This window comes from Phoxinus phoxinus, assembly GCF_949152265.1.
Source record: "Phoxinus phoxinus genome assembly, chromosome: 19".
NCBI classification, from domain to species: domain Eukaryota; kingdom Metazoa; phylum Chordata; class Actinopteri; order Cypriniformes; family Leuciscidae; genus Phoxinus; species Phoxinus phoxinus.
Window position 1 is genome coordinate 14,751,722 of NC_136894.1, and position 14,732 is coordinate 14,766,453.

A 14,732-nucleotide genomic window follows, 5' to 3' on the forward strand; every position below is an offset into this window, starting at 1 on the left:
CTTCACCCACTATATAAAGGAACAAATTATTTATTCAGCAGCCTGCAAGGCACTCTACGGCCCTATGACCCGCCTGTCCAGGCCCAAAATAGAGACGGTCTGTGTGCAGCGCTGGGCTAAGTGTTTCAAATCCCACCACACTGGAGTGCCCATTAGTTAAAGAGTGATCCTTACAAGAAAGGAAGTGCGTATAAAGCAAAAGTTTGCTCAAAAATGAAAATACTAACATGATTTACTCACCCTAATGTTGGTCTAAACATGCATGACTTTCTTTTTCTTCACACCAAAAGAGAAATTCGGAATGTGTTGCTGGCCACTCTTTTTCATGCCATTTAAGCTTTCAACGTCAAAAACTCCATAAGAGTATGGCTCGTGTTCCAAGCTCTGAATTTATACAAGCTTTGTTTGAGGAAGAGACTGAAATTGAAGTCACAATAGGTCATTTTTTAAGTCAATTTGTCAGTGTGATTCACAAAAAAATCATTCCGATGATTTTTTGAACTGGATCAAATGATTTAAACAATCTGTCTCAAAGGAATACTTGTTAATGAAAAGCAAATTTTGCTCTGTTCCTCACACAGAGCTGAGGAGACATATGTGCTATATTCTACTTGTGTGCTTATACGCTATATAAGTCGCATGTATTACTTTTATGATACTTGTTTTTGAAGTTTGAAAGCTTCAGTTCCTGTTCATTGTACACCGCTGTTCAAACATTTTGAGTTTGGTAAGATTTTTAAAAGTTTTTGATTGAAGTCTCTTACCAAGGCTGAATTCATTTGATCAAAGATATAGTAAAACAGTAATATTGTGAACAATTATTACAATTTAAAAGATCTGATTTCTATTCCAGTATATTTTAAAATGTAATTTATTCTTGTGATGGCAAAGCCAAATTTTCAGCAGCCATTTTTCAACAATCAAAGTATACATTTCTTAAAAAAACAAAACAAGATAATTGCAATACAAAGAGCATAAAACCTCCTCTTGTACCCCACAGATGAAAAAAACAAAACAAAAAAACAGAATATACTGTATATTTGTTTTGTTTGTAAACTATTTTTTAAGCCTTCCTTCTCTTTCCATTGGAAAGAGAGGAAGTTGACAAGGGTTTTGGACTCCAGTAAACAGCATTACTCCATCAGAAGTGCAGTGCTTGAGTGATGTACGCTGAATCAGAAGAGTAGGTAATTAAAATCAGTGCATATTTGGAACACAACGAGCATACTAATAGATTCAGAGTACTGCACCAACGTTCTGGAGCATTCCGCTACTGCCTTCTGAAGTATGACTCATGTCTGGCACGCTGTACTTAGCGCAGAGTTGCGTTTTTTTAGTGGTATTGTCTCTGGATATTGGTGTTGCTTGGATGTGGGGGGGTTAAATGACAGGTCTATAGCATTCTGTAATCTAACTAATGGTGAAGCTTATTATAACAGTTCAGTGCAGTCAGCTATGATTTAAGAGAGAAATATTATAGTGGCATTTGCTAAGGCAAGCATCACTATTGCTCATACTCAGGGTTCATAATTTAAACTAACCCATTACCCTACGTAGAGACGCCCAGTAACTTGGACCAAATGTTGCAAACCCCTATGGAACAACCCTGACACCTTAGCATTCACATTTCAACACTAGTTAACCAACTAGCAATGTCCTAACAACCACCTGAAAACCCTAGCAACCACGTTGCAACGTGCTATAATCACTAGCAACAGCAGCAACCACCCAGATCATCCTAACAACCACTTAGCAACACCCTAGCAACCACCCTAACATGTCAGCATCCACCCAGAGCACCCTACCAACCACCCTAACACCTTAGCATCCACATACCATGCTAAAATTACACACTGGGAACCACTCAATGCACCCTAGTATCCACCCTACCACCTTAGCACTCAGAACACACTAGCACACAGCGCGTTGATCCCGGGAAATTGCCAGAGTGCCTTCTGTGTGAACGCAAACATGTCCCGGGATTGATGCCGCCATCAATCCCGGGTTGGGGACCTAGTAACATTGCCGGGATCAGTCCTGGAACGCGCCCTGTGTGAACAAAAGCCAGGATCAATGCCGTAAGGGGTGTGCCGTAGTGATGACGCACGTGCCATCGCGCGACTCTAGAAAGTTTGTGTTCGTCATTAACAAAGAAAGAAAGAAAAAATGTCTGCAAACTGGAACGAAGCAGAGACCAGGAGCTCCTTACTATCCGCGCTGAAGCTTAGAGTACTCGCCAGCTTTGATGAACGGTACGCAATGCGTTAGTGTACATGTTTTCGACGCGTACGTTACACGTCTCATCCTGACGTCACGTGTCTTTATGGGATCTTACCAGGATGTGTGTGAACGCACTCACAGATCCCGGAAAATCACTAGCAGTGTGAATGAAGCAAAATCAAACGATCCCGGGACAAATCACGGGTCACATTACCCGTGTATTTTCCAGAATATCTGTGTGAAAGGGGCTTAGTAGTAGCAATGCCTAACAACCACCTAAATAACCTAGCAACCACATAGCAATGTGCTAAAAATCACTATATAGCAACCATCCAGCAATGCCATAGCAACTACCCAGAAAACCATAGCAAGTGCATAGCAACACGCTAAGAATTCACTGCACATTAGGAACCACATAACAACATCCTGGCAACTGCTTTAACATTGTGGCAATGAATTTTGAATGGTCAAATGCCAGTTGATTTTATTATTCAAATATAATACATTAATACTATAAAAAACGAACATATTAAATATAAATTATATTAAGACACAGACTATCTGATTTTTTAAAATATAATGTGATGGCCCTGCTTGGCTTTTGAAGTCAACATAAAATCAAAATGGAGAATTATTTTTATTTTTATGGAATATTGCAATATTTGTTATAAATAATTTATCTGTGCACATCATTGTTTTAAATGCAACGTTAACGCACTTTTGTATGGTATAATGGTAAAATGACGTATGGTAATGAATGGCACCATGAAAAAATACCATGATACTGAATTATTACTATTATTATTTACTATTGTATCACCATGTAGTACATGTCTAAAAACCATGGTATGGCAAGGGTACCGTCTAAAAAACAAAAACTGTGATATAGGTATTTTTAATGGATCATTCGTGTACCTCTTAAGGTTTATACATCGAATGTATATTTTTCTTACTTGCGCCCTGATTTCTTATTGGAAGGTCTATTTACCTCACTGTTGTAGTTGATTCTCTTCCCTGAATTTTCTGCACCTCTTTCATGGAGTGTGTCCCGCTCTACTGGGGTATGCCCTACTTACAGTGTGTGTGTGTGTGTGTGTGTGTGTCTTGAGATGCTAATAAGGCAGTCTTAGAGCTTTTACATGGAAGCAGGTCAGACGGATCCCCCTTGGTGAGAAGGCTGTGATCTCTGCTGCTGTCTGATCACTGTGTGGAGGGTCCAACGGGCCGATCACAACACGACTGCTCTGCTGAAATCAATGTACGGGGCGGATTTGATTTATACCATCTGTCTTAAACTGGGACTGGATGATGCACCTTGCTACTAGGTTAGCAACATCAGTTGAGGTGCAGTGTGTCATTTCTGGCTTGTGCAGTGGTTCTCAGAGCAAGGTGACTAAGATGATTTAATATTAGACTAATCTGGATATTTATCATTTTATTTCTTATTTCTGGAAATTTCATCTTATACACTACTGGTCAACAGTTTGGAATAATTAAGTTTTTTTTTATGTTTTTGAAAGAAGTCTCTTATGCTCACCGAGGCTGCATTTGATAAAAAAAATATAGTAAAAACAGTGAAATTATGGAATATTATTACAATTTTAAAATGGAATATTATTACAATTTAACATAGAAATTTTTCTATGTTAATATATTTTAAAATGTAAATCATACCTCTCAAAGGAATCAAAGCTGAATCTTTAGCAGCCATTACGCTAATCTTCAGTGTTACATAATCCTTCAGAAATCATTCTAATACTGATTTGCTGCAAAAAAAATAAATACTGTAAATCCTATTATCAATGTTGAATACAAACAGTTGTGCTGCTTCTTTTTTTAGAATTCTGATTTTTTTTATTTTATTCTTTGATGAATAAAAAGTTCAAAAGAACCGCAATTTTTTTAAATTGAAATATTTTGTAACATTATAAATGTCTTGTTTGTCACTTTTGATAATTTAAATGCATCCTTGCTACATAAAAGTATTGATTTTATAAAATATTTTTCAACCGGTAATGAATCCCAGGTTCTACATAAAAGCAGCTGTTTTCAACATGGATAATATTAAAAGATGTCTCAAATCAGCATAACAAAATGATTTCTGAAGGATTATGTGACACTGAAGACTGAAGGCAGGATGTAGGTGGTTTCCAATTTATTGCTGTGCAGTTGCTTAGGATGTTCTAGGTGGTTTCTAGGGCATTGCTGTGCTGGCAAGTTGTGTTTACACAGATTTTAATAGCACAGTGGTTTGCATAAATGCTGTCTTGACTTTAGGTATATATGATGTCCTAGCTACATAAATAAAAATACATAGCAAAATACAATGATTACACTGTTTAAAAGCCTCAGAAACCTTAAATACTGCATAACACAGGAACAGAGACATGACTGAAAGTGATCTGACTTGTGATTCAGTAAGTGAGTAATTAATTCAGTAATCACTCTCACTGACTCATGTTTTTGATGAATTGGAAAAAAGACTAGGGTCATAAGAGTCATTCTCACTCCCTTTGCTGCCTGCAATGCAATATGAATATTTTCACATTGAATTTAAACCGCAAGCTAAAATATAATTTATTCTGCACTGTAGATTCAGTGTTTAGTACAGTGTTCCATTCACATTGGCAGATAAATGCAGGTGTTAAAGAACTGTTGACTCAACCTCAAGTTATTCAAATCTTTAAAAATAATTTTGGTTCTGAATAAGGTTCTGAATCAGGGTGGGAAATTAACTTTTTTGTCCGCCAGCCACAGTGGCTGGTGGATGCCCAATTTTACCAGCCACTTATATTTTTTACCAGCCACTTTTTCCGGAATTCAAATTGCAAGAAAGAAATTGCTTCAATACGTTTTTTATTCATTTCAGGGTACCCCCAGGATCCTCCATCTTAAATTCAAGGCTTTTAAGACCTTTTTAATACCATTTCAAATGAAATTCAATGCCAACTTCGTACCCATTCCAACATAAGTATGAGGGGAAAATATCAAATCTGTATAAATTTTAAACCCTGGAAAATAATTATGTAGGCTACTATGTAGGCTACTAGAATTAAATAAAACATTTTATTTAAATTATCAGTCATATTTAATACATACGCAACAGCGTTGTAGTGCGCTTGGTGTGTGTAGGCCAGTGTTCATTTTGGCAACCATTTTTGATTCAGTCTTAGTCTTCATCTTCAGACGAAAATGCTTATGAATGCAAACTTTTAGTCATTACTTTTAGTAAACTGCAGTTACTTTAGGTAGCTATTTTATATGTAGTCTTTAGACAGAAAATGTCATAATTATTCTCTCTAGGCCATTCAATTAAGCTTATGAGAAATTATTGACATTGCACTCTTTAGCAGTAGCACTTGTGCAATTCTACAAATCCCTTTTCCTAAGTTCCGTGGTTCTCCAATTTTTTTGAGTGCCGTACCCCCTGGTACCCCCTCTCTTCCACTTAGACTGCAGTCACACCTTTTCCATTAAGGGACAATATTTGCCCCCTTTAATACTTTTTTTCCATTTAATTTTTAACCTTAATAATACCTTTTAAAAATAAATAATGCTTTAAATAAAACAATGTTCAATAAATATGCAATGTTAAAAAACGTTTTTAATATTAATAAAAATATTATATTAAAATAGCCAGTAGGTGGCGGTCATCGAGTCATTCATTCATTGAATCTCACGATTCGTTCAAAGCCACAGATTTCGTTGCAAAATAGTTTATATACTGTCTATGCAAAATAGAGCAATAGGCCTGACTATACTGTTTTAAATGCAGTACATCACTTAAATGTTACCCTTTTTTTTTACTGTTGTATACAATCAATGTCACATTTGAAATCGTGTGGATATTCGGGAAACATTGCATTCTTGCTCATATAATGATCAACATTAAAAACACTGCTGGATATCAGCCTGCATTTTGATCGCAGATTTAGTCGCACAAACAGCGCAAGCGGCTCGTGACAGAACACAGACCGACTGAATGACACTTTAATTTAAGTAGAAAATCTCAAATAAAGATCGCTGAACTCCATCCAGCTTGTCTGTGTTTTCAGATCATCCGCGCTTCAGCAGTGTAGAGAGCGCGCGCGCATGGTTAAAAATAATTTCCCTTTCTTCTGCACCAGCTCAGCTCAGCTATATATACACTTTTTATTTTATTTTTATTCTCAGTTTAGCTCTGTGTATAAGTTATACAGTATAACGGTCTCTTCAGCGCCGTGACAAAAAGGCGCTGAACCAATCAAAAGAGTTACTCGACAAAAGTGTATTATTGTTACTTAGCAACCGCATTCTTTGACAAAGGCTGTCCAATCCGTACAATGAAATCACTCGCAGCATGTGTTTATTGGTTACTACTTACATTAAATGTTAAGTCAATGTAAAGACGCGTTGCGCGACGCGTCTGGTGGTCCTGTCCTGGTCCCCCGGTGGATGCGAATTTTTGCGAACTGTATTCGCTTTTGGTGCGAACGCAACATTATTATAATCCACCCGCCACTGTGGCTGGTATACACGGCAAAGTGACCCGCCACTTTGAAAAAGTACCCGCCCTCGGCGGGTGGCGGGTGCTAATTTCCCACCCTGTTCTGAATACAACTCCAGTAGGGTTTCACGGTACATTAAAAAGAAATCCGAAATCACGACATGGCTTAGTGCGATTATCAAATCACGAAGGCTGCAATTTTATTAAATAAATATGTGTGCTGTGTGTTTCAGAAAAAAATGGCACTGTGCTTTACACTTGAGCAGCAGTTCTGAGTTTGAGTCGCTTGGAAACACAGCATACGCCAACCATCTACCCATACTTGTAATGAGAAGTGATTATTAACAAAAGAGAAGATTAAGCTCCCTGCGGTTTTGTCAAAATAAAATGTTGATGTTTTGACATTTAAAATTGAAGAAATTAATCCATAAATATTAGTATTGTAATTTGACAGTTATTATGTAAAATAAAGTAATTATTATAATAATAAAAAAATCGTACATATACAATGTGTACAAAAATAATATTATATTATGTACAATGAAATATTATTCATATTTCTTATATTTTTATATAGTAATCTTTATATTTGTATTTAATTATATTTTAATTATTATTATTATACAGCCATACTGATATACTATTACAACATTTTGGCCAAATTATGCAGCCCAACAAATATGCACAGCAAACAGGGAATTTTTATCACATTTTAAATTCTCAATTTTTACTTTTTTTGTAGATATCTGCATGGGCTATAAAAAAAAAAACCTCATAAAACTAATTTCAACATAAAAAAATATACACTTCATTTTTATATAATTGTAGTACACCCACTTAATTAACACCAATCAGCTACAATGTATTATATTTCACTGACTGTAGGTGGCGCTATGTTCTCACTGTCACACAGATGCATTTATGCACACATGCTCACAAGGCCCTGCATTAATCTGTCTGCTTGAGAAAGAGACTGGACTGTTGTGTCTTCCTCAACACACACACACACACACGCACCAGGTTTATGAATATTTGCGATCATGCCTACACTTGCTCAGAGCTCAGGGAAATGCGAGCTCTCCCCCCCCCCCCACAAATACATGCATGCAATTACTGCGTATACATGCTGAGACAGCCAAGTTATATATGCTGATACATCATATCGAGAGAGGTTTATTTCACTGGGATATTGTGTCGCTTTGTTCTTGGAGTTTGCTGGGGCAAAGAGGAAGATGATTATGCCGAAATCCAGTCTTGCACTCGGAGAAGGAGTTCCCAAGCCGTACAATTGGTAGGCAATAACCGTCAGGCAGCCAGTAATCAGCTAAGTACCATAATCCTCCTTGCAGGGTAAAGTCGTGCTTGACCTCCAGCTAAATACAGCCTGTGATAACAGCATTAAATGGTAACACTGCTCTCCGCTCCCAGAAGCCTTTGCTCCTCGTGCGTTCGGCCTCTCGGCACCCGTCGGCACCTCTCGGCCCACTTCGGCTTTCTAGAATTGACTCTTCGCTCCGGTGCGGCCTGACCGTAACGCCTTCGTGTGTGAGGGCATGCTGGGAGGGGTGGATGATGTGCTAAGCTAGCAGCTGCTGTACTACGGGAGTAGTGCTTGTGTTTTCTGTAGTGGTGACCTGGTTTCCCCCCCAGCTGGACCTCTTCAGCCCTTCAGCGTAGCGGTGTGGTGTACAGCGCTCAAACAGGGATTTGTGGTAGATGCAGCCACGCACTCAACATGCTCACGCCCGCAGCCCAGATGTGCAGCTCTTGACTGACAGGTGCGTGCATGCGTGACGCGCTCGGCTGTGGAAGATTTTTTTTTTTTTTTTTTTTTGCCTGTGCAGCGTTTGTGTGACAGTTGAGTGGCTCTCACTGAATGCTGCTTAGTTGACGGTTTTGTGACAGGCGTACAGATGTTCCGAGACGAGTAATTATAACGCCTGAGTAATGCCCGCACAGAGCTGGCCGTACAGTTAGGAAAGCTTATCATGCTCGTGGTGAGGTTCGCATAGATATCGAATTTATACATTCAATTTGTCTCTTTTTGTCTCACTAAGATGCTGTTTTGAGCATCCTAATGGGGTTGAGTTCCTTTCTATGCAGTATCAATGCCCTGAATATGAACATATTATATCACTAAAATATACATATTGTTATAATATACACTACTAGGCTATTTGAGGTCAGTAAGATAAAAAAAAAAAAAACTTGTATTCAAAAAGAATGCATTATTTTGATCAAAAGTGACAGTAAAATATTTATAATGTTTTACAATATTTCTATTTCAAATAAATGCTGTTTTTTACAACTTTATAGCCTATTTATTAAACAATTCTGAAAAATCATGGTTTCCACAAAAATGTGAAGGGTTTTCAACCTTGATATTAAGAAATGTTTCTTGAGTAGCATATTAGAATGATCGTGTGACCCTGAAGACTGGAGTAATGGCCTATTTTACATTTTACACAATATTAATGTTTTTACTGTATTTTTAACAAATAAATTCAGCAACTTCAGAGACTTAAAAAATATATGTCCTAATGTGTTGTCTATGTTCTAAAACCAGATGTGGTGTTTTTATTTGATTACATTCCATCCTATTTTTGTAACATTTCACAGTTACTCCAGTGACATTATTTTTCCTGTTTTAAATCAATTGCAAATATCATCTGTAAATGTATTACTATTAATTTGAATTGTTATATTTTTAAATTGCTTCATGGCCATCACTAAATTAACATAAAATAAGCTGAATTGGATTTTAAAATATGTTGGGACATAGTTAGTGATTTGATTCGACTCCAACCCAAGCACTATTTCAGTGGAAATGAGGAATCAATGTTTTATTTGGGATCTTTAATTCCATAGCCAATGTAAGGAATTTATATACACAAATAGTGCAATACTGAGTTTTTTTTTCTGGGTCTAAGAATACTGTTATGTACACAGTCTAGCATCTGTGCTCAAGATGGCTTTTATTTTAAAGCAAACAACATATAATGTAGTAATTGTGTGCTGCACACACACGTTCAGAATGTTTTAAAGTATTCTCCTGCTGTGTCGGGCTGCTCTGATTGAGAAGCTCATAGAGTTTTGCACAGGGTTAACATTGCAATCATGCATATGATGGCACAATGGTTGATGTCACATTTTAGACATTTAGCAATCATTTAGTGCTGGAATATGGTACAGCTCAATATGGTACTGCTGCTGACTCTGCACAAACATTTAATGATGTATCACCCGTGTCAATAAAAGTAAAATGTTTGCCCATGCAAAAACTCTCCACTGTAAGGTTTTGTGGGTGGTTGCCAAAGTTTTCTCGGTGCTTCACTGATGCTCAGTGCATTCTTCTCAACAAGTCACATGATTTGAAGTTTCATTTGTGCCTAAAAAAACAAATAATGAGAGATGAGTTACACGCTGAAGTTTTATTTATGGTTTATTTATGGTTATGGGATTGCTCAATCGCTAACTGTATGAGCAATAGTAAAAGTGATGTTTACTTTTACAATCACAGCCATCCCATTGTCTCCTTTTTGAAACAGTGCTGGAGAGTAGTGGCATCTGCTGTAAGTAACACTGGCTGGCAAGAAAGAAAGAAAGAAAGAAAGAAAGAAAGAAAGAAAGAGAGAAAGAAAGAAAGAAAGAAAGAGAGAAAGAAAGAAAGAAAGAAAGAGAGAAAGAAAGAAAGAAAGAGAAAGAAAGAAAGAAAGAAAGAAAGAAAGAAAGAAAGAAAGAAAGAAAGAAAGAAAGAAAGAAAGAAAGAAAGAAAGGTAAATAAACTCAGTGTGACATAATTCCCCTCATGAGTGTGGCCAGAGCCAAACTCTTTGCTCTTAAAGGTTAACCACTATGAAAGCCATGGCTCAAAGGTCTGTTTTGGCAGACCGGTCCCAGGACCACCGAACCCGATCCAACTGCCCACTCTTACAGTCCCTGTGGGCTCCTCACGATTAAAGAGCTCCAGGGCAGGAACAACAGTGATGCTTGTTGACGTATGCCTGCTTAAACAAGAGAGTCCTGAAGCCAAATGGGAATGGACTCTTGGGCAGTGAACTTGAGGTGACTGTTTGCGTCATACAGTTTAGTCTGAGGGTCTAGTAATTACGCATAGATCAGGATGGATTGCTAGTTCAGGTTTTTTTTTATGCTAAGAATATTTTTATGCATAAAGGGTAATTTATTTTGTGTAAGAAAAAAAAAAGTGACTTTGTTTCCAAAATTAAATAATTGGCTGTATTGTAATTGTAATGAAGAAGAAAAAATATATAGAAAAATATTTATTTTGTATTTTAATTCTATAAATGTATACCCTCTAGAGTTGTCTGGTTTTCTGTCTTTCGGTCTAACATTTCCCAATTCAACATTTTCCCACAAAACTGTATGCAGATTTATTTTTTACTGTTAAAAAGTAAGGCTGCCCATATATTAAAATAATTATGATTATTCTCATGATTTCTGACCAGTCTTTAGCATCCTGCACCATGCACATCCTGAGACCCTGTTCCAGTCTTTAGTGCTACATCCAGGTGTTTTTTTGAACACAAGAATGCATCCTATGTGAAACACATCTGAACTGTGTCTTGGGTATTACCCTAAATCAGAGTAATATACAGGGCTTCCTTAAGGCAGATTAGTTGTTCAGATAACTCAACCTCTAGTTATTTTTTTGAAGTGTGTAGTTTTACACAACTCTTATCTGAATTGCTTGAAGAGAAAAGGAGGTGCCCAAAGCTCATTTGTGATTGTCTACATTTGTTTCTTTGCTTTAGACTTGCCTCACTGTATTGACCAGTCACACTGACATTATGTTCTTTTTCCATTCTTAAAAAACAGAAGCCCATCAGCATCCAGAGACCCAAACGCGGCATATAACCAAAGGGAGGGGGAAGGAGGATTGCAGTATGCCCCGGCTGAAGGTGGCATGCCTCGCTCTCCGTCCGACTACGGACGTGACCCTGGCCGTTCGCCAAGGAGTTCAAGAATGTACAACGAGGTGGGAGATTATCGAGACAGTCGAGGACGCTGGCACTCGCAAGGCCAGCGTTTGGACGGCCAGTTAGACGACTATGAACTCCAGAGGCGCCGTGAGGAGGAATACCAGGCCCGTTACCGCAGTGACCCCAACCTGGCGCGCTACCCGGTCAAACCCCAGCCCTACGAGGAGCAGATGCGCATCCACGCCCAGGTGTCACGGGCACGGCATGAGCGGCGGCATAGTGACGTCTCGCTTGCTTATACAGAACTTGACGAGCCTCTGCATGGCCCCGGTGTGCGGAAGTCGCGCCTCCCTCTATTGGGAGGTCAAAGTCAACTCTCATACTCTGAGGATAGGAGCTCACCGGGACATCGGATGTCGAATCATAGCCCACCAACACCACACCGCAGCCCTGTGCTGGGTGAAAGCCGGCGAGGACTGGCGGAGCCAACAAGGAAACCCATACCCCAACAGCACCACTTGGACCCTAGCTCAGCTATGCGCAGGAACAATCGCGACAAAATGGATAGCATGCTGCGAAATGACTCCCTAAGCTCAGACCAATCCGAATCGGTTCGGCCTCCTGCACCTCGACCCAACCGAAGCAAACGCCTTGGCAAGCTCAGAACCATGGGCAGCTTCAGCAGCTCAGAGGAGGAGTTGGCCACCACGCCTGAGTACACCAGCTGTGAGGATGTGGAGCTGGAAAGTGAGTCCATCAGTGAAAAAGGTAAACGCTGCTGGCTGAAAATGAAAATGAAATAATTTCATTGTTGGTTAAGAACATTTGCAGTGTTTCAGTGAGAGAAGTAATCTCAGATGTGACTCCTGTTATATCAGTTGCCTAGAAAGAGCTGCACCTTCATGGTGCTCCAGGGCTGATGGTGGCAGCAGAGAGTTTAATGATGTTATATAGATTGTTTAGGGAGACAAATAAAAGCTAGTGAACCAAAGGCTGCATCCGAAATCGCATACTTCCCCACTATATAGTAGGCCGAAAACAAAATATATGTTCGAATTCACAGTACTCATAAAAGAGTCTGCAAAAAGTACCCCGATTACCTATTTCTTCCGGCGAGTTTCTGAAGTGTGCATACGATAGATACTTCAGTATCCCATGAGGCCACGGTAGAGGATTCATGAATGGTGGAGAAGCGACTTAACTGATGCGGGTAGGTCACATAATAATAACAACATGGTGAATGTAATAGGCCTATATTATACTATACACACTCATACTATATAGAACATACTTTTTTTAGCGGTTGTGAATTACTTATTCAAAATAAGAACCTACTCAAGAGATTATGCGATTTCGGACAGCCAAAAGCTGAAAAATTATGCCTTCCCAAGTGTAGGAAGGAAACAAGGCAATCCCAAATCCAATGATTCTGATACATTTCTGTCTGCTGACATACCTTCATCCAATGGATTTTTGAAGGCAGCATAGATGTATTCTTTGTTGCCCATATACCATTATCCTGTGCTGAAAGTTGTGGTTGGTGGTCAGTTTGTGAGTAAATTTATGTTTTTGAATGAGTTTGAAAATGTCATTCAACTTTTGATTTCAGTTCTTGTGCAAAATTAGTATTATTAAATGTGTGCTTAGTTATCACCAAAGCTTGCTCTGTTTTGTTGTAGATTATTAGACTCAGACCTCCTGTCTGAAATCATTTTTGTGAGTTTTGTGTGCAAAGTTACAAACACTGCTGTGAAGTCATTGCCTGATAGTGTAGAGGCAACAAGTCAGCTGCCTAAGCTTTTGGACGCATCCATAAACATGCAGTTACTTAGTGCACCTTAAAGGAATCAACAGTCAGATGAATTGTGTGGTTTGGCATCCTAGATCTTAATTATTTTGGTTACATTTTGGTTCCTCTCGGTTCTCCTTCTTCAATGAAAGTCAATTTTGCCTGTTGATGAATCATTGCATGTTTTTTTCTTTTCGTCAGTTGTGCTTGATGCAGTTGTAGAATTAAAGGGATAGTTCACCCAAAAATTTAAATTCTTTCATCATTTACTCACCCATCAGGTTTTTCTTAACCTGTATGAGTTTCTTGAAATGTTGGTAAGCAAACTGTGGGGTTTTTTTCATGCTATGGAAGTCAACGAGGACCAGCAATGCTTTGGTTACCAACATTCTTCAAAATATCTTCTTTTGTGTTGAACAGAAGAAACAAACTCATACAGGTTTAGAACAACTTGAGGGTGAGTAAATGATGACATTATTTACATTTTTGGGTGAACTATCCCTTTAAAAGGGTTGTTAAAACAAAGCCAGTGTTGTTCATTACCTAGATTGTAATAGTAAACGTTTCTACCAAAATGTCATGCTTATTGATTTTTTTATTTAATGAACAACAATTAAACCTTTAATACTGTATGGCTATACCATGACATACTTTGAGAGACTTTCAGACTGGGTGTGATTGTAAATATTATATTTGGTAACGGTTAGTGATGTTCATGTAATTTTTTTCCGCCTAACCGGCAACCAAAGCTTGTTAACCGATCCTTTACCGTTAACCGACAAGATTATGTTAAATTAGAATTAAATTAAACTAGAATAAATAAGAGCCTGTAACCCATTAAAAATAACAAAATCTGTTTTCCAGGGGTTTAGTTTTACATGGGCAAATATTCACTCATCGTCACATCACACACCTGCAGCTCTTCTGTGAATGGAGAAAAAACTAATAAAATGATCAATATGAAAGGAATAAATGCGCAAAATGTTTCACTTAAATCATTACGAGATTAACAAAACAAAATAAAAAAATGTGCAAGTAGTAGGCTATATAGTGCTAAACAAGTTCATTGAAATTTACCCATGACGGCAGAATGCGGAATCCTGTTTGTTTTCTTTATTTTTAAAAAGTACAATGTTTTGTTTTATTGTTAGTGTACTCAACTAAAACTAAACCCTTTACAGTTTCTGATGACTTCCACTTTTGACCATAAATGACGGAGTGGATTAAGTTGTTTCCTCCGTTATAAGGAAACAATACAAGTCTTGTAAGCACACACAATATATCAGTTCTAGCA

At 38.1% G+C, this 14,732-nt stretch overlaps 1 protein-coding gene across 3 annotated transcripts in view; it reads left to right on the forward strand.

Moving 5' to 3' along the window:
- rims2b (regulating synaptic membrane exocytosis 2b) overlaps positions 1 to 14,732 on the forward strand; it is a 172,603-nt gene that overhangs the window by 68,627 nt on the left and 89,244 nt on the right. For 2 of the 3 annotated variants that reach the window (XM_079591525.1, XM_079591526.1), the window contains one exon: positions 11,546 to 12,417. In XM_079591525.1, the coding sequence (XP_079447651.1) occupies positions 11,546 to 12,417 (872 nt within the window). Of the gene's footprint in view, positions 1 to 8,464; positions 8,485 to 11,545; positions 12,418 to 14,732 lie in introns of those variants that run through there. The other variant, XM_079591527.1, reaches the window with a different exon arrangement.